Source organism: Protopterus annectens, chromosome 7.part0, assembly GCF_019279795.1.
Source record: "Protopterus annectens isolate FY-2018-M chromosome 7.part0, PAN1.0, whole genome shotgun sequence".
Lineage (NCBI taxonomy): Eukaryota > Metazoa > Chordata > Ceratodontiformes > Protopteridae > Protopterus > Protopterus annectens.
In genome coordinates, this window is record NC_056739.1 from 1667149802 (window position 1) to 1667170492 (window position 20691).

The window sequence follows — 20691 nt, forward strand, 5'->3', positions numbered from 1 at the left end:
TATTTCTACAGGGTTGGGAAACATACCAGGCTTCCTGCTAGTCAGCCTGAAACATGACTTGTCAGACACCCTACAGAGGCTATTCAATATCGGCCTCAAAACAGTCTTTGTACCAGATAAATGGAGGACAGCAACAGTCAAAATTGAATAAGGGTGGGGCTTTAATGGACCTAGGTAGTTACAGACCCATAAACCTGTCCAGCTTCATCCATAAGGCTATGGAAAGGATCATTATGGAATTAATTCACAAGGATATAAGTAATCTACAGGTTCTTGAAATAAGCCATCTCAGATTCATCAAGGGCAGATCCTGCCTTCTTAACCTGGTTGATGTCTCCTAAGAAAATTACAATATCAATGGATGAGAGTAAATCAGTACACATCACCTACCTTGTGAAAGGTGTTCAACACAATCACACACTCTAGTATCACAGATAAACTCTGCATGCTAAACGCAAATATCTCTGTCACACACTGGATAGGAAATTGGGTCACAAATAGAAAACAGAAAATGAAGGTCAGTGGCTGTACCTCCTCCAAAAGACTTGTCACTAGCAGTGTACCCCAGAGTTCAGTCTTTGAGACACTCCTCGTTGGTATTTATTTCATGGAGATTAAAGTTAATCTTAGAAGTTTGCATCTGAATTGTTTGAAGATCATAAACTCCCCAGAGGATGCCACAATCCTCCAAGTGGGCCTGTCCAAAACAGTCTGTGTCAAAACCATGGACTAAAACTAAATACCAAAAAATGTATAATTCTATATTAAATCAAACATGACTCCCCTTGTAACTATCACATTGACAATACACCCTTTAAAATTGATCCCACAGTCAGAGATCCAGGAACCCATGTCAACAATGAAATAGTCTTTGGTCACCATGTATCTACTATTTTAAGGAAGTCCTTTTTCATTGCTCAGCTGCTGACTAAAGGTATGGCATCCAGGTGCAGGGATGTAATCATGCAACTCCTCTCATTACTTTTGTAGTTATTTACTAAGTATAATGATCGTTGTGGTATGTACTTGTCATAAATGGAATGACCATAACATTTCCCCACTAAGGAAATGAGGGGCCTAAATCAAAAAACCTCTGCAGACCCTCTGAAACTCTTGCCCCTCTTATCAATATCTTACAGGCTACTGGGATGGGACATCTGCCTTGCCTCTGTCATAAAGCCTAACAGACCCTATACTGTCAGTTATAATGCACATTCACAAATCCACTGGTGGCATAAACACCTGCTCAGTGGATCTTCATCTCCTCTGAGGCATAACTAGAGGGTGCTGGAGGGATGGGTATGTATCACAGACCATTCTCTTTCTATGGAACAGTCTTCTATCCCCACATAAAGCAAAGTGCTTCACTTACTATATTCAAACATAACTTGGATTCATAGATGGGTAACCTCAAATTCACCCCCGGTCTATTACCTTGTCCATCTAGGATAGGGACAACATGTACATGTCTGCGCATATCCTTGTTCTGCCTATCTCTGGGTTATCTGTACACAAAATATAAGGGCTAATAACTACCATGGGAATGCAAGGCTATGTTTCTTCAGATCCTCACGGATCAATAGTGTATTAATACCTATGGATCTATGAACCTGCAAAGATTAATGTAAGAAGCAAGAAAGTACCTTTAATAAACAGAATTAAGGTAATTGATTCACGCTGAGAATGTACATAGTAAAAAGTATGCACAGGTCCAAAATAATCCAGATACAATTGGGCATCTAATCTTGCAGACTGGGGCAGATAGTCTGTAACAAGTCTGTGTGGGTTAACATACCATCTGACTGGGAGTTATGGACAGGAGGACATTTATTCAGTTCAGTCAAGCTGCGAAAATAAAAAAAATGTTGAAACACAAAGGATAAAGTGAGAACAGGAATGCTAACTGGCAAATGACACTGCTATTTAAGCAGGGATATTTATAAAGTTAACTGGAGGGGGGGGGGGTTGTTCATAAAGATATACTGAAAAAAGCAGAAATGTCTAGTCTGAAAAGGTGATGAACCGTGGAAAGAATGTCATGTAGAAATGGAGAAGTGAGAAGTTATCGACAGAACAGTGGCATGCTTGTTAGAGTTGTGGCCTTGTAGTACTTAGTTCATAAGTTCATTTCTCACCACGGGTTTCTTTAATGTGTAATCTGATATTCTTCTTGTCTCCATGGAAGTTTTTGCTTGGTTCTCCAGGTTCATTCCCACATCCCATAAATATCCTAAATTTGAACTTGTGATCTTCTAAACTGCCCTTAAGTGTGGGATAATTGTGTGTGTGTGTGTGTGTGTGTGTGTGTGTGTGTGTGTATACATATATATATATATATATATATATATATATATATATATATATATATATGTATATAAAAAAAAAATATATATATATATATATATATATTTATAAATATATATATTTTATATATATATATATATATATATATATATATATATATATATATAAATATATATATATGCGTGTGTGTGTGTACATTTATGTATGTGTGTGTGTGTGTGTGTGTGTGTGTGTGTGTGTGTGTATATATATGTATATGTATATATATATATATATATATATATATATATATATATATATATATAGATAGATAGATACGTGTGTACATGTTTGTGTATATGTCTGTAAACAAAATGTTTATTTATACACATGTGTATACACATACATATTCATACATACACACACACGTACAGTACGTGTCCATTTTTTCATCTTGTGATAGGATATGACTCATCCACGGTTAATGTTTCTGCAGTATGAATGCTGGGACAGGGTCTGGCACACAGACAACCATGAAACTGATTAAAACAGTATCTGAAGACAACTGGATTTAATAAGGAAGACTATCCAGGAACATCAGATGAAAGTTACATCTGGTACATCAAAATGGAAGGACTGGAGACAAAGGGGGAAGGAAGGAGAATATTGTCTTCAGGAGACATCGAATGGGGACACTATCTATTGCATTTAACCAGGATAAGACTGGAAGGAAGGGAGTGCTTCTGTGAGCAAAGTGGAAAAGATAAATACTGAAACTGCTAGACATAATTACAAAAAACATAACAGACAGAGAGAGTAGATGGGGTAGGATATGTCAAAATCATGAGGACTACAAGGAAAGTACAGTTGTGTATACTTACCATAAATGTAGATGTTCGAGTGTATTCACTGTTGCAGTCATCACCTGTGTGTTATCCCTGCTGTGGTAGCCCTTGGCTGGCCCAAATACCAGAGTCAATGTTTCTGTGCGCCGGCTACTGTCGCCTGTAGTCTGATGTCAGTACTACAAAGCAAGGCAGCAGACATCATTACATCAGTTCTTCTTGCCCTAACTTGTCAGAAGCACAAGGGAAAAGAGAGAGAGAAGTGGTCCTGGTGGCTAAGAGCCACCCTGGCAAGTATGTGTCCCCCTAGAGGAAGATGGAAAAGGGGGATGGAAAGAGGGAAACCAAGACTGCAACAGTGAATACACTCAAACATCTACATTTATGGTAAGTGTACACGACTGTACTATATTCTTCATGTTTCACTGTTGCAGTCATCACTTGTGGGAGGATTCCCAAAGCTGAGGTAATGGGTGGAAGGAAAGATAGAGTCCAAGGTATGGGTCAGGAGGCCCTGCAGAATTGCAGAGGCAAACCTGCCCTGGGCTTTGAAAAGAGAAGTAGGTGGTAATGCTTTGTAAAGGTATGGACAGAGGTCCAGGTGGCCGATTACAATATGTCCCTGGTAGGAACTCCTCTGAGGAAAGCAGTGGAAGTGGAGGTTGCCCTAGTGGAGTGGGGAAGGATTGACCTAGGGATGGATTTCCCATGTAGTCTGTAGCAAAAATGGATACAGTGTGAAATCCATTTGGAAATGGTTTGTTTGGAGATGGGCTTCCCTCTGCCCATGGGGCAAAGCTTACAAGAAGCTGGTCAGTTTTTCTAAATGGCTTAGTGTGGTCCAGATAGTATCTGAGTTGTCTGTGCACATCTAGTGAGTGTAGAATTCTTTCCCCCTTGTTTTGAGAGCTGGGAAAGAAGATGGGAAGGTTTATGGCCTGGCAAAGGGTCACATCAGATACCACCTTGGGCATAAAACAGGGATTAGTCCTCAGGGAGACTCTGTCTGCATGGAAAATTTATGAAGGGCTCGACAGCCATGAGAGCTTGAAGTTCTGAGACCCTTCTGGCTGAGGTGATAGCTAGTAGGAAGGCAGTCTTCCAGGAGAGGTATTTCATTTCTGTTGAAGCGGCAGGTTTGAAAGGAAGCAAGGTTAGTTTCTCTAAGACATAATTCAGGTCTTGGGGGCAGTAGGAGTTCTTCTGGGAGGCCTGATATTAGAAGCCCCTCTGAGGAATTGCTTAACCAAAGGATGAGAGAAGAGGGATGGGTCTGAATCATAATGGGCAGAGATGGCCGAGGCATGGATTTTAATAGAGGAGAAGGAGAGCCCACTCTTCAGCAACTCTCCTAAGTAATCCAGGATGAGAGGGATGGAAGGTTGGGAGGTACTGCCCCCTTTTGATTGTTTCCAGGAGCAGAATCTTTTCCATTTTCCTGCATAAGATTTTCTTGTGCTGAGCCTTAGCCTTCTGGCCTCTGTAATGATGTCCAGGAACTGTTTGCTTAACAGTGACTTCTTGTTAGTTTTTAGTGTATGAGCCATGCTGAAAGTTTTAGAGTCTGTAGGTCTGGGTGCAGTACCTTCCCTCTCTCCTGGGTCAAGAGATCTGACCTTAGGGGAAGCAGCTTGGGAGGCTGTAAGGTCAAACTGCGTAGTAAGAGGTACAAATACTGTCTGGGCCAATCTGGAGCGAAGAGGATGGCCGTTGGTCTGTCCTCTGTTATTTTGATCAAAACTTTGGGAATCAGGGGGAGAGCAGGGTATGCGTACACAAAGAGGGAGCTCCAGGTGAAGGTCAAGGCATAAAGATATACTGAAAAAAGCAGAAATGGCCTGAACTGAATAAATGTCCTCCTTCCATGCTAGAAGGTGAAACTCCCTGGTCCAAAACTTGTGCAGATGGTGGTTGAGGTGTGAGGCAGAGGTCCACCTCTGGGATCCCCCACTCCTGGGTGAGTTGCAGAAAGATTTCTCTGTGGAGTTGCCATTCATGGGGGGTCCAGTAGGTTTCTGCTTAGGTGGTCTGCCATTGTGTTGTTGATCCCTGGTAAGTACTGGGCAATTAGTTAAAGGCCCATGTAGGTGGCTGTAAGCCACAGACTCATGGATAACCTGCACAGTGGGTAAGATTGGGTGCCCCCCTGCTTTTTGATGTACCACATTACTGTGGTGTTGTTAGTTTTTATAAGGAGGATCCCTGGCCTGAGATGGGGTTGGAAGGAAGTCAGAGTATTTTGCACTGCCATCATTTCTTTATGGTTGATGTGCAAATGAAGTTGCTGGCCATTCCAAAGGCCTTGGGTACACCTGCCTGCTAGGTGAGCGGCTCAAGCTATGTCTGAGGCATCAATGGTGACTGTCTGGACAGAAAGGCGGAGGATGAAGGGAAGACCCTTGTTCATGGCACAGGCCTCTGCCCACCAGAGAAATTCATTCCTTATGCAAGGGATCAGTGGGAGAGTGGTCTCTAGGGACTGAGAGTGCTGACACCAAAGGTTCTTTAAGTACCACTGAATCTTTCTCATGTGAAGAGTGGTGAGAGGGATGAGAAGGATGCAAGATGCCATGTATCCCAGGGCTTGCAGGAACTTCCTCACAGACAGGTGACTTGTGGAAGCCAGCCGGGTGAAGTAGAGAGGCAGGAAACTCTGCTTTTCTAGGGATAGGAAGGCCATTAGGGTTGCTGTGTCTAGCACAGCTCCCAGGAAAATAATTTTCCTGGTGGGGTTTTTCTTTGATTTTTTTTCATTGATGGTGAACCCTAGGGAAGTTAGGAGTTTTTGACAAAGAGAAGATCCTGAAGTAACTCTTCTTTGCTGTTCGCCTGAATGAGGCAGTCGTCCAGGTAAGGGTAAAACTGTATATAGAACATATTGTTGTAGATAAAAATGATGAAATAGTTAAAAAGAAACTTTTATACAAAGAAACAGTTTTTATATTAAAATATGGTACTATGACACCCAGTGGTATTAATGCAGAATGCAACTAAAGAGTTTTTTTGTAATTAATTGCTAAATTGTTTAATTAATATTTCATGGTATAAATATGTGTTTGAATGTATTTGATAGTATTCTCCTTGAAGGCGGAAGCCGAGGCGCTAGAGAGAGACTATCCAACAAATTCGTGTTGGATCCTGTTTTCTGTTGTTATATTTGGATTATATTTTTTATTTTTTTTGGTTGTGTTAAAACTGTATATTTGTCTGTCTGCAGAATGCTATAGCTGGGACCAAGCATTTGGTGAAAACTCTGGGAGCAGTAGATAAGCCAAAGGGCAGTGTAGAGAACTGAAGGTGCTGATTGCCTGCTCTGAAGTGTAGGAATTTTCTGCACGATTCCCTGATGGGAATGTGGAGGTAGGCATCTTTTAAGTCTAGTGTCACCATCCAGGCATTTTGTGTGAGCATAGGCAGGAGCTGCTGCAAGGTTAGCATTTTGAATCTGCGGACCGCCAAAGAGGTGTTCAATTTGGACAGATCCAGGATGGGGCACCAAGTGCCCTCTTTTCTGGGGACAAGGAATAGTCTGGAGTAAAAATCTTTTCTTGTTTGATCCGTCGGGACAGGTTTTACTGCCCCCTGGGATATTAGGGTTTTTACCTGTTTTAATGCCTCTGCCCACTGGTTTGGGGGGAGGTCTGGGTACCCTCTTGGAACTGGGAGTTCACTGAAGGAGAATCTGTATCCCTGAGAAATTATTTTTAATACCCATTGGTCCTTAGCTAGAGAGACCCAATTGTCCTTGAAAAGGGTGAGCCTTCCTCCTAGTTTTAGATGAGTTAAAGGAGGGTGGGGGAGGGGAGTCATTGTTAGTGCTTAACATAGAAGCTTGGCTTAGAACTCCCTGCCTTAGAGGTGGAAGTGGTCCATTGTTTGCTTATTTGCTGGCCCTGGGATGGGGGCCTGGATGTCCTGTCCCTGCAGGGCTTACTTTGGCTCTGTCTGTTGGGTGCAGGGAAGGCCCAGTGGTTACAGGGGAAGTTCTTGCTGAATCTGGTTGGTTGAACTTGAAAGAAATTTTTTACTGTTTGCATAGATTTTGTTTTGTCTTCCATCTTTTTAAGCACCTCTTCTGCTTTTTCCCCAAACAGGCGTTCCTTATCTAGGGGTGCATCAATAAGTTTAGACTTGATATGATTGGGGAGAGGTTGTTCCTTTAGCCATGCATGTCTTCTAATAAGAGATCCCATCACTGCTGCCCTGCTAGAGGCTTCTAGGGCATCATATCCACATTTTAATGAGTGCTTGGCCACTTGACAAGCAGAGTGTAGTAATTCTGCCAGCTCTTTTGAGTTGGCACTGTCAGGGGAGGTAGCAATCTTCTGTTTTAATTGTTCTAGTGTGTTGTTATTTTAACATATAGAACTGACAATTGAGTGCTCTGATAGCTAAGGTTGCAGAGGTGTATACTTTCTTTCTCCATCTGTCCAGAGCTCTGGAGTCTTTGTCAGATAGAAGAGGATTCTTGGCAGAACTAGTCTTACCTCCTTTGGGTCTCTGTGTAATGACCTCAGGGTCTGCAGCAGTGTTCCTGTACATTTATTTGTGAGAATCCGGTACTCTGTAGTACCTGTCAGGTTTAGCTGGGGCAGGAAGCAGGGCATCAGGGGCTAAACTGGATTAAAGGAAAACATCATCCACCACTTCTAGAATAGGTGGGATGGCCAGGGGGTCTGTGCTGGGGCATGTCCAGAAACTCTCTAAGACATTTTAGTCCTGAGATTCCCAATGAAAATGTTTCCTGAGGGAGTGAAGGGTTTCCCTGAAGGAGAGGTCCTCTGGATGGGAGGCAGCGGGATGGATTCCTCTGCATCTGAATCCTCAAACAGTTAAGGGCTGTTGTTCCTCTTCAAAGGCAGAGTAATCAGATTCCTTAGACTCCTGGTCTGTCATAATTTCTGGAGAAGGATCCCTTTTCCTTTTTGGAGTGGGGGCTTGAGTACCTTGGATAAGGGAGATGAGATCCTCCGCCATTTTAAGCATTTGAGCTTGGGGTGGGGAGAGCAATAGTAAGATGATGGCTAGAAGCAGATTTCCTACAAGTGGCCTGGTTTCGAGGCTGAAAAGAATCCATCAGTCTCTGAGAAATGGTAGTCAGAAGAGAAGAAGTCATTTTTTTGTCTAGAATCGGTAGTGCGAATGGCCTCCTCGGAAGCCGGTGCCTGAGTCACGGCTCCGGACCCAACTGAGGGAGAGACAGCTGAAGACTCGCAAGAAAAAGTGGATTTCTGCGGCATACCAGATTCCGAAAGGGTCTCAGCAGAGGCCTGCATAGAAAACGAGTTGGGCATCAGGGGCTGCAAAAGCTACTCACTGAACTCAGGAGAACTGACTACTTGTTTAGCAGTAGCATCGTCGGATGGCTTAGCCCTCTGTGGCCTGTCTCTATCTTCACGTTTTTTGGAATGGTGGCGGATTGTTGGCTGATGGACACCATATCGGAATTCAAAGATGGAATATAAAAATAATTGCCTACAAAAAGTGCTCTACGGTGAATGGTTCTCGCATTAAACAGGACACAGAACCAGCACTGAGGGACATTGTGGTCTGGGCCTAAACAAGTGACTCAGTAAGAATGAAAGTCTCGGTGTGGGTTTGCTTTCCACAAGTGAGACAATTGTCAACTTTTCTGGACATTGGTTAGAGCAAGAAAAAAGGGTCCCCAACAGGCTACTTAGCTTTAAACGTTTTCTGCTGAAATAAGACTTCCGACTAGCGACCGACCGGAACTCGTGCAAACTGCTTCTGCTATGGACTCCACGGCAAGAAAGACTGGTGTAATGATGATGGCTGCCTTGCTTTATAGTACTGATGACCTGACGTCAGACTACAGGGGACAGCAGCCGGCGCACAAATGCATTGACTCTGGTATTCGGGCCAGCCAAGGGCTACCACAGCAGGGATAACCCACAGATGATAACTGCAACAGTGAAACACGAAGAACATCTTGGTATTAATGTGGTTATTATAAAAATGGATAAGGAAGAAAGTGAAAAAAAAATGGTTATCTTGGAAAATTTATTTAGCACACTAGATGAAATGTCTGTGCATGCAAGGAGTAGAACAGGCCAGCAATAACATTTCGCAAAGGGTGATGCTTAAGTGTTTGAGTAATGGAGCTATTGCACAAAAGTGCTCTTGACTTCAGACCTGATGAAGGAGGTGATTGTAGGACTAGCATAATACTTTGAAAAGGCTTTGATACCATAAGTTGTTAGTATTGTAGATGTTAGTGCAAAAAGCAAGTGAGCAAGTATCACTACACCTGAAAATGACAAAGTATATATGTAAATGCATTTTAGCTTGTTTGCCATAACTTAAAATAAGCAATAGTAATAAGTTCCTTTTAATAGAAAATGACAAGCTTACATTTAATTTGAGTGGATACTGTTTTTTGGACACAAAAGATTTTTTTCTTTTTTTTTAACCCAGCATTCCAACTAGAACACACGCACACACACACACACACACACACACACACACACACACACACACACACACACACACACACACACACACACACACACACACACACGACTGGTGAGCATCCTCTTAAGAGTAGCAGTCTCCTACGACACACTATTTTGCACAGAGAAACCTGTCTAACTACTATTAACACCCTTTGGTATAAATAATGTGTGATTTTTCAAGAGCTGAAAAAGTCTACCTTCTAATATTAGAAATGAGGTATCTGATTTTGACATTAAATACAGACAAATGAGTGAATAATTTTACTAGTGTGATCCAAATCACACTGTAGCTAAATAAAGCTCAAATCAAAACCTTGGTGTCAAACAGAACATGGCACATGGAAATCAAATTGTAAACCTTATCTAACCATTGTTATCAAAAACATCTCGCTGCTCCCTTACACAAAACAGGTAATACTCCTTTTTATGGGTAGACACTTGCTATAAAGCTTGCATTACAGTTGAACTTGAATAGTTTGTTTTCCTTTGCTGAGATAGTGTGTACAGCTTACTCTGTTAGTTTTATTCAGTACTGTTTCTGAGTACCAATAGACTTTATGCCTAGTATTCCTTCTGATGCAATATCTTTGGATTGCTTCAGTAATTTCCTCAGAACGACTGATACTCTGCAGTCTCACCAAACATCCAGCCCAGAATGCAAAACAGAATGCTTTCTGTGTCTTACAAATCTTATACACCCAGAGTGCCGTTATCGACATAACCAAGTACAATGATTGCTTGGCAAGAATTGTAAATGAAAATTATCACAGTAATAAACATTTGATGAAATGTGCCTGCAAGCAATTATTTACTAACAATCTGCTGAGACATTTATACATGCAAAATGTTTGCCATGCATACTTAATTTATCCATAGCTACATAAACATATTTTTCTTCATAACATCATGCTCAATACATCCAAACACGACTTCAGAGAATGCTTGTAGGAGCTAAAAACATACCAAGAGAAGATAACACAGCACTAATATATCTAAATGTATATACATACTATATGCATCTCTCTCTCTCTCGATATATATATATATATATATATATATATATATATATATATATATATATATATATATACACACACATATACACACATATATACATATTGGTTCCATAAGGCGATTGCTAAATGGTTGGTTGCTTGGTCAGGTTGTAATGACTCAAGAACAAATGGTTAAGATTACGGGATAAATGCATGCAGTATGCGATATAATTGCTTGTGTTATGCACATAAAAACAGAAATCTTTTTTCCCTGTTGTGTGACCAGTAATTAGTATACATGTTTGAAACCAGCCTTACAGTGAAACGCTTTTGCTAGAAATACTAAAAGGATGGTAAACTAAATTTTGGAATCTGGGTTTGCTTGACTGAGAATCGGGTAGATAATAAATTAGTACTGAAATCATTACACCAGTTCAAGATTAATGTAGTAATTGTTGTCTGTACCTTTATTTATTCATCTTATTTTTGTATTTTGAGTTTTCTATATAAATACACATAATTGAATAGATTTAGGTACATATTTATTCATATTTATATATGGAAGTTTTAAAAGATTTATGTGCTTTAGACTGGTTTGGTTTTGTATAACATTATCCCAGGAATTCAGTAGGAACCATACCAAAGCTGATAAGAGCTGCAGCCAAAAGGAACTGTTTTCATGATGCCAACAAATACAATTCAGAGACATTTTACCTGCAATGAAGAAAGTTCTCATTGTCAGCTAATTTGCATGTCTCTGAATTGCCATTAACTACAAGTGAGTACAATTCAGCACTTTCTGTGGCAGTCAACACAGCAGCCCATGTAACACATTGACAAAGTCACCTGCCCTAATCATTCTGCGAGACATAAACACACACATATTCAAACAGACACAAACACACAGGTGAGCGCGCACTGTCTCACACATGCGCACACACGGTCTCACACGCAAGCGCACACCGTCTCGCACGCGCACACCATTTCATGCACGCGTGCGCGTACACACATACACACACACACACACACACACACACACACACACACACACACACACACACACACACACACACACACACGTCTCTTATCTGTCCATGGGTTGACAAAGTCCATGATGTATCCTTTTATTTCTTCATTGCCCCTCATACATCTTAATTGACTACAGCCAATAATGCCAGACACTAGAGTTTCAATCTTCTTACTATTTGTAAAGCACAACCGCTTATTCCATTAATATTTTATGCAAGTGCAAGTAACACTTTAACAGTTCTTCCTGGTGTTATCTAGCGTTCTCTCCAGCACTGTCCCAAAGCCCCCCACATGGGAATACCAACATATATCTCAACTGCCTCTTATTTTACAGAGAGCTCCTTCTGTTGCCTCTTATAGGTGCCCTTTTCCTTGTAACTCATGGACTGTTGCAATCAGTGAATAATGACAAACATTAAAGTTTCATACTTCTTACTGTCTAAGAACAAATGGTACACTAACTGATTAGTTAGGGTAGTGAGTTAAGGCTTTTGCTTTAGCAGCTGTTTTTTGTGTCAGTGGTGCAAGACTCAATCCCCCTTTTACTTTTTTTTTCAAAAGACTTGTTAATATTTTAGAAGTATGCCTGGTGCCTACTGGCAGCACAGAAAACTAAGAGCTAAGGAAGTAGAGTTTGAATCTCTTTAAGTGCTTTTAGGCAAGCTATAGAGTGCATCCCTGTTCCTGTGCCCCATGCCTTTCACACACCAAAACTTTGTTCTGTTAATTTTTAAGTGTCTAAGTCATGATAAGAAGAGTCATCCCAGGTGTTCAGTGTTCTCCCCAAGCCATGTCTTTTCTGTTCAAAGACTTTATTCTCTTAAGTGCTTTTAAGGCACAACATAAATGAGTTTATCCGTGGTGTCTAGTGTTTCCTCATCCAGTTTTGCATGATTTGCTCATTATTCTAGGGGATTGTAAAGTCATGGCAGCACCATCACACCCACCCCCACACATTCATGCACACACAGGCAAATACACACTGCCACCCAATCACACTCACAGGCACACTTACCCTTTCATTCATGCACAAGCACACACACACACACACACACACACACACACACACACACACACACACACACACGCACACAAAACCCAACACTACCAGTCAGCTAAACTCCCCAGCACTTACCTCTAAGATGATTGAATGAACCTGAGCATTTGGCTATGTTCACTAACACTCGTAGACAATTTAAGTTATGCAAATGAGTGATTCTCTGAATCACTCAACTACATAAATGCCTTACCAGAGGCATTCTGGGGGGGGGGGGGTAATATAACTAATTAGCACAGGCTGCTCTCCAGAATGTTTCATTAGCATTTATGGTAGGCTGCATAGACAGGACACCATGAAGTTGCACCTCTTCATGGTGCGGAACCATCATACAGCTGTCTCTGAATTGAAAATCGTTACAGTGAGGTGCACACAAAGCTTAAACCTCACAGTAACCTTTCTGAATTTGGCCTGCTATGTTTTACTTGTACTCTTCCAGCTTTTTACTTGTGGCTTTAAGACTGCAGCTTAATTGTTGATCACTTGATAAAATGTTCACTGTGTACTAAATAACCCCTTGCTTTGTTGCATCTGGTAAGCCTGAAGGATACACATCAAAAGTGAGAGTTTGTATGTTGTAAGAGAATTACAATATAGTTGTATTTTTTACTATTCACTTCAATTTTTACTATTTTTTTATACTGCTTAGTTTACTCCAATACCTGCATCCAGCTTCATCAAATGCTAACTGTTTTCACTGTATCACACACAAAAGGGTAAGAACCAATATTAACGTTCTGATTAAAAATTCTATACAGAAGACGCACAGACACACACAGACACACACAAACGCAGACACACACAAATGCAGACACACACAAACGCAGACACACACAAATGCAGACACACACAAACGCAGACACACACACACCTTAGTATTACTGGATGTGTAAAATGTGGATGTGGATATGAACTAGTATTACTGGATGTGTAAAGTGCAAGATCAGTTTAGAAAACATTAATCATTTTCCTCTGAACTCATACCTTGCTATTTTAAATAATACGGTTATTAATGTATTTAAGCAAAAATATAAAATGTGTGTATACAGCATTTCTTTGCCCTAAAAGTCCTTCAAATAGTAGTGGATGATAAATGTGGCTTAGCAGACCAGCTTAAGGTACTGAGGTCTACCAGAAATACAAAACTATAATTTAGTAGATTACTTCATAACTTACCATTAATTTATTTGTTCGTCCTGAGTGGTACTGAGTACTTTGTTTTAATTATGCTAAAAGATCTACAGCTTATGTAGATAAAGTTTAATAGAGTCTCATCATCCCTGTTATAGGCCTATAAATAACAATGATGTAAGAGCACCAATTATGCAACCAGGAACAATGGCAACACTTGTTTCAGAGTCATGTAATACTGACAGACAGGACCTAGTCATATGAGTTGTACCTAACTCATTAAGCAGAAACCATTACAGCAAGCGCAAACCATTCTCCATATATACATACATATATACATATATACATATATATTATTTACACACACACACACACACACACACACACACACACACACACACACACACACACACACACACACCGCAAAACAAGCTACTAATAAAATGTACAGTACACGTTAGTATACATTGTTTTTGCTGGCAGTGTTTTCTAATAACTGTGGTCAGTGGTCACTTTCACATTTGAGCCAAACATGTTTACAGGTATTAGATTAAATTAAACTATGTAACTTACTGATCTGAGCTCCTGTACTCCACTGACGAGTTTCATCACTCTGTCAATCTCCTGTTCTAATCGACCAGCCCAGTATTGCATGCTGCATGGGAAAAAAAGAATAGTGTCACATGACCTGTACTGATCAATGACAATGTATTATTAACAGCTATTCTCATCAGTAAACTCATTACTAAGAAATTATTCCTCACACCAGTATCACTTTTCACATCTCTTTAAAAGTGGCATCTGCAAGGATTACAAATGAAGTACTTAAAAGTTGATTTTAGACACAATAATAATAACAACAATAACACAACTATCCATTCAGATAAACTAATTCAGAAAATGGGTTAAATGACCAGCATCAAGGTGTGTATCAAGTTTGGTTTATAGTGAAAACACAACACAGGTTTACAGCTAATCCCACATTTATTTGCTTATAGAACATTTCTTTATATACCTTTTTTGGTTAGCTGATCCAAAAAACATTTTAACTTTGGCCAATATCAAACATAGCAGTCAAATAAAAATGTTCACTTTAAAGTACACAAAGTAAAAGAATGAATTAAATACAGTTTGAATTTGTAAGTGTAGATTACAATAACAGTTTTAGTACCAATTTTCAATGTTATGTCTCAGGTTCACAATTGCTCACAATTTTTTTCTCAGCTAATGCTATGTTTAAGCAAATCTTCAAATAACTTATTACTATGGACTTATTTCTGAGCACTGCAATTACGACAAATCAGTTAAGGAAATCAGAAGTAGATATGTCTATCTGGAAATAAAACGTATTTAATGAGAAGTAATTTAATGCTATTTGCATGAATTCAAAATTAAGCTGTGTATAGAAGATGGATATGTGCAAAGGAAAAAAAATTAAGGATGAAGTAAAATTAGACTAGACGCTTTCAAGGCAAACATGATGAAAAATAATATTATAAACTAATGAGGAATAAAGAAAAAAAGCAAACAGAGGCCACCAAAAAGGGTAATATTTGAAACGGGAGTAGAGGGAGGGTCCCACACATGAAGTGCTACAAGGCAGCAAAATTAGTCAAGGGCATAAACCTGAATTAAGGACTAAAAGGTTTGCTTAGATAATAGGTTCTCTGGGACTGTCACAGTGACCTTCCCTCAAACCAAGAACAAGTCCTTGAACCACTCCTATTTATCAGAAAATTAAAATGGGGTTTTCATACACAAAAATAATATGTTGTACTATGCAGCAGAGTTCCCAAACCACAGAGAGACATTTGCAATAACTAAGACTTGCATTGTTCATAAATATTTTATAGTACATGCAGTGCAGTGATTACAGTATGAAATTTGGAAAAAAAATCAGTTAAGTGTTAAAGTGGCAGGGGACATGATCTTAATTTTTGTTAAGCATCCCCTGCTTAAATTTTTAAGGTCAGGTCTAGTGTTAGGCAATCAAATTTGACAATACCGACCAGTAAATGACAGCTGCAGTACTGCTGCCTAAAGGGATAATTTGTCACTTCCTCTTAAAACTTGGAAAGTAGCTAGAATAACAGGTTGAGTTCACTTAAATTTTTTTCTTTCTTTTTTTTTTTTTTTTTAAGATACTAATTCTGAAACTCAAATGCATGTTACTACTCAGTGACTTCAGTCCTCCACGATTAGTCTACCATGGACCATATGAGGAACAGACCAAACAAATGAGGCAAAAATCTTGACATTCTGCAAAAATCTAGACAATTGAGTAGTACAAAACGAGAGTGTATTGGAAAACATAATATTGTCATTCTGACAGAGCCGCCACCCCCCCCCCGTGCTTTATGTCTTTGAAAGCCTTCAAAACAGTTAGCATTTTTTGTGTAACTAGTAGTACATGCAGCAGATAAAGCTCCATGAACTACAAAGAATTATGACAGAGATGATGATCATAACTCTTCGTTATGTGTTCTCGACATTGATGCCAAGAATTTTACCTCATGAGTTTCACTTGCAGATGAATTTCTTGGCGTCCATGTCTTGAACACATAATAAATAGATTATGATCAGTGGCACAATCATAATCCTCTACATTATAGATAATATATATATGATCATTATTAAAATTCATTTAGTGTGATTCCACATAAAATTAACTAACATTTTCAAACACAGTTAAACCTCTTCCAAAACAGGTCAAAGACTTCTCATTTGAGTAATACTTGTTTTGTTAATTTAGCTCGTACAAAATTTCAGCAGTTGATTGTAAAGTAGCAAGAATCTGGTAAGTGTATAATATCTTTAAAATTCACTTTGGAGCTGCACTATGTGGCACCAGTGCATTTTGTTTTAATGATGTACTATTTGCAATGCAAAGATTCTTTTTTTTTCACTAAATATTTTTTTTTATTATTTCAAATAAGATGTCTTAAACATTACATGAAATAAAGATAAATAACATATTTATAATTCTAAAACATTACTAACTTCAAACCATTATATAACTATTTACATTGGTGTCTATGCAAATAACATTGAAATTCTATATTATATAAAGTTAGAAACATAAGATGATATATCTTCTTCGATATTTTCAAGTATTTCCAGTACTTTCATCCAAGAGTAATAGTAAGAAGTAGATCTTTTAGTTCTGTTCTTCACTGTTAATATTTCCATGTGAGCAACTGTTGTTGTTAAAGTCTCAAATTCCTTGAGCGTGGTAAGCCTCATTTTTCCAGTGTATAGTTATGATTTTACGTGAAATTGCCAATAGTGACCATAGGATTTTAGTGTCTTTTTGGTACACAGTTTGGAATAGGAGAGTTGAATAAAATTAAAGACTTTGTTAATTGAAAATTATCATTATAAACAGTCTGAAAAAAATAATTAATGGATTTCCAGTACATATTGAGACATATACATTCATAAAAACATGCTGCCAATCTGCTTTTATCTTGGTATGGCATCTCCAACATTGATCTTCAATAGAATACATTTTGGCTAACCTATGTGGTGTATAGAAACTTCTGTGTAGATATCTCCAAGTGAATAATTGCCAGTATTTTGATAATGTAGAAAATTTGGAAGATTTTAGAATATTACTTTTTCTTCTTCAACTGGAGGATGGTTGTTTATTAAAGTATAATAATCCCAGTATGATTTTTCATGATAGTTTTTGTTTTTAACAATTTTATAGATATTAGACAAATAACCTGTACCCTGATAAGGCTGTTTTGTGATAAGAATAAGGTATTCAATGAGTTTTGGAGTTTCATGTCTAACTGAAGGTTGCATTTGTTCTATTTTATTTATAAGAAAATGCCTTAGATTTTGTAAAACAGCCAATTGTCTTTATTTATATTATAATTATAAATTATCTGTTCCTTTGTTAGAATTTTCCCTTTCTCTATAAGTTGATGCCAAAAGAGTAATGTTTCTTCTTTAAGTATATTTATTTTAGATATTTGGAATGTATCTAGAATATTTGGTGTAAAAGCTATAGGGAAAATAAGAAAAATCCAAGAATTAATATTTGGTATTTTGTTTATATATGTTCTGAACACTGAAAGTGTAGAACTTACATAGTTTGATGGCAATTTATTAATATTATTCCTTTTCCTAAAAATAATCTTTTAACATCCATATAAGGGGTGATGGTATTACTGTTAAGTTGTCTTGTATGTGATTATAATTGATTTCTATGTAAATCTGCTCATGGGCTTGTTTCCATATAGGTGTGTATGAATTATTTAACCATAGTGTTATGTTTTTAATAACAGATGAGGTAATATATAAATCAATATCCGTAAATTAATTCCACCATCTTCCCAATCTGGCAAATGTTTATTTAAGGCTATACGGGGTTTATTTGGAAACCATAGAAAATTTAAAATTAGTTTATTGTATCTTTGCATAATATATTTGGGAGGTGGCAATGAAAAATTTTGTATTAAGTATAATATTTTGGGAAATATGATTATTTTAATAAGATATAATCTGTCTGCTGTTGAAAAGATATATTTATTCCAGTAACCAATTGTTTGTTCTATTTTGTCTAGTATTTTATTATAGTTAAATATTAGAGAATCTGTTAATTCATTGAGTAGATTTATTCCCAGATATAATAATTTACTTTCTGTTACTATATATTTGGAAAATCTTTTGTTTATATTATTTTTTTTTTACAATTACAGGGCATAATTTTAGTTTTGTTTTCATTAAATTTTAAGCCTGAAATATTTTGAAATTTATTCATGGAGTTAAATAGAGCATTCAAAGACTCATTTGCATCTGAGAGAGTTAATAGTATGTCATCAGCAAAGAGTTGGATTTTAAGGTTTAACATTTTATTAATACAAATGCCCTTTATGTTATTGTTTGATCTGATTTGATTTGCAAAGGGTTCTATGAGTAATGCAAATAACAATGGTGATAAAGGGCAACCTTGTTTAGTTCCCTTTTTTATTGTTATAGGGCCTGATCTATATGATCCCAGTTTAACATATGCAGTAGATTTTTCATATAGTATTTGGATAAGATTATTAAAATTAGAAGGAAAGTTATATTCTTTTAAAACTAGTGAAAGAAAGTTTCAGTTAACCGAATCAAAAGCTTTATTAATATCTAATGAGATTACATTTAAATTTAGGACTTTATGTTTGCTATAATCTATTAATGTTAGTATTCTTTTAATATTATCTGAAGTATTTCTTCCTTTAATAAAACCTGTTTGATCTTTGTGAATTAAGAAAGGAAGAAAGTGTTTGATCCTATCTGCGTATATAGCCATAAACATCTTGTAGTCTATATTGAGTAATGATATTGGCCTATATGAGGAACACTGTTTCTCATCTTTATCTGGTTTGATAATTGGGGATATCAATGAATATTTCCAAGAGGGTGGTATATTCAAATCTTTATTGGCTATATCATATACTTTTAATAATAAAGATATGGCTTGATTGGGTATTAATTTATACATTTCTGGTAGCATATTGTCTGGGCCAGGTGCTTTATTTGTCTTGAGCTTTTTAATTTGTGATTTTAATTCTGTCATATTGATTGGTTTGTTTATAACGTCTATTTGTTCTTGTGTTAATTTAATATGAATATTGTTTTCTAAGTATTTTTTTATATCCTTAGTAGGTGTATCTTGAGTATTTATGGAATTATCAATGTTAAATTGGAGTCTGAATGCTTCTAAAATATCATTTAGTTCCGTAACTCTTTTGTTAGTATTGGGAATAAATATTTCTTTTATTTGCTTAGATTTAATTATTTTTTTGTTCTATTAGTTAAGTATCTCAGGTGTGCTGAATTAGTAGAGTATGAGTTTATTTTTATCTTTTCTAAGTTAATCATAATCTTATGGTGTAGCAATTCTGTATACTTCTTATTGATTTGTGTAAGTTCTTGAACTTGAGTAGCATTACCCTTTTGTATTTCCAGTTTCAATTTATCTGCTTTGTTTTGTAAGTCTAGCATATCTTTATTCCATAACTTCCTTTTATTTATGTACCAGGATAATATCTTCCCATATGTAACTGCTTTTAATGAATCCCAGACATATATTTCTGAAATATCTTCTGTGTAATTTATTTCTAGAAAGTTTTTGATTGTTTCTTCATAAAATTCTTTGAAATCTCTCAATTTTGTGATGTGGGATTTGAATAAAATGGTGTAAGCTCTATCTCAAAGACTATGGCATTATGATCAGATAAAGGACAATTTATGATTTTGACTTTGTCAATTTTTGTTATTAGGTCATTGGCAACATATATTCTATCAATTCTAGAGTTAGTTTTATATCTATGAGAATAAAATGTGAAGATTAGTGAGTCTGGTTCTGCAAATTCATTTATATCTTTTAAATACAACGTATCTATAAATTTTGATAGTGCTTTAGAGATGGGTTGTTTTCTTCTTTTGGATTTAGAATCTGTATCTTTTTCATTCATTATACAGTTGAAGTCTCCTGCCAATATCAGGCTACCCTTAGTTAAATGAATTATCTCTTCAAAATGCTGTTTAACTGTTTTTAATCCTAGTCCTGGGATCCAATATAGATTTACTAACATATAGATTCTCTTATTTAACTCTATTGAAACTAGGCAAAACATACCTGATGTATCTTGATGAGTAGTAATTATTTTAGGTGTTATAGTTGAGTTGCGAAGTAGTATAGCTACTCCTTTTTTTTTTGTTTTGTATTGAGAGTTTATTAGTACTGTGTAATTATTAATATTTAAGTTGTTTATATCTCTATCTAATAAGTGTGTTTCTTGTAAAAAGACTATTTGTGGTTTATGTAAGTTTATGTACTTGAATAGGCTTCTCCTTTTATTACTATTATTTAGACCATTAAC

At 37.2% G+C, this 20691-nt stretch overlaps 1 protein-coding gene across 1 annotated transcript in view; it reads right to left on the reverse strand.

Moving 5' to 3' along the window:
- CACNA2D2 (calcium voltage-gated channel auxiliary subunit alpha2delta 2) overlaps window positions 1–20691 on the reverse strand; it is a 5241953-nt gene that overhangs the window by 5022978 nt on the left and 198284 nt on the right. The window contains exon 2 of the mRNA XM_044078189.1: window positions 14387–14468. Within this exon, the coding sequence (XP_043934124.1) occupies window positions 14387–14468 (82 nt within the window). The remainder of the gene's footprint in view (window positions 1–14386; window positions 14469–20691) is intronic.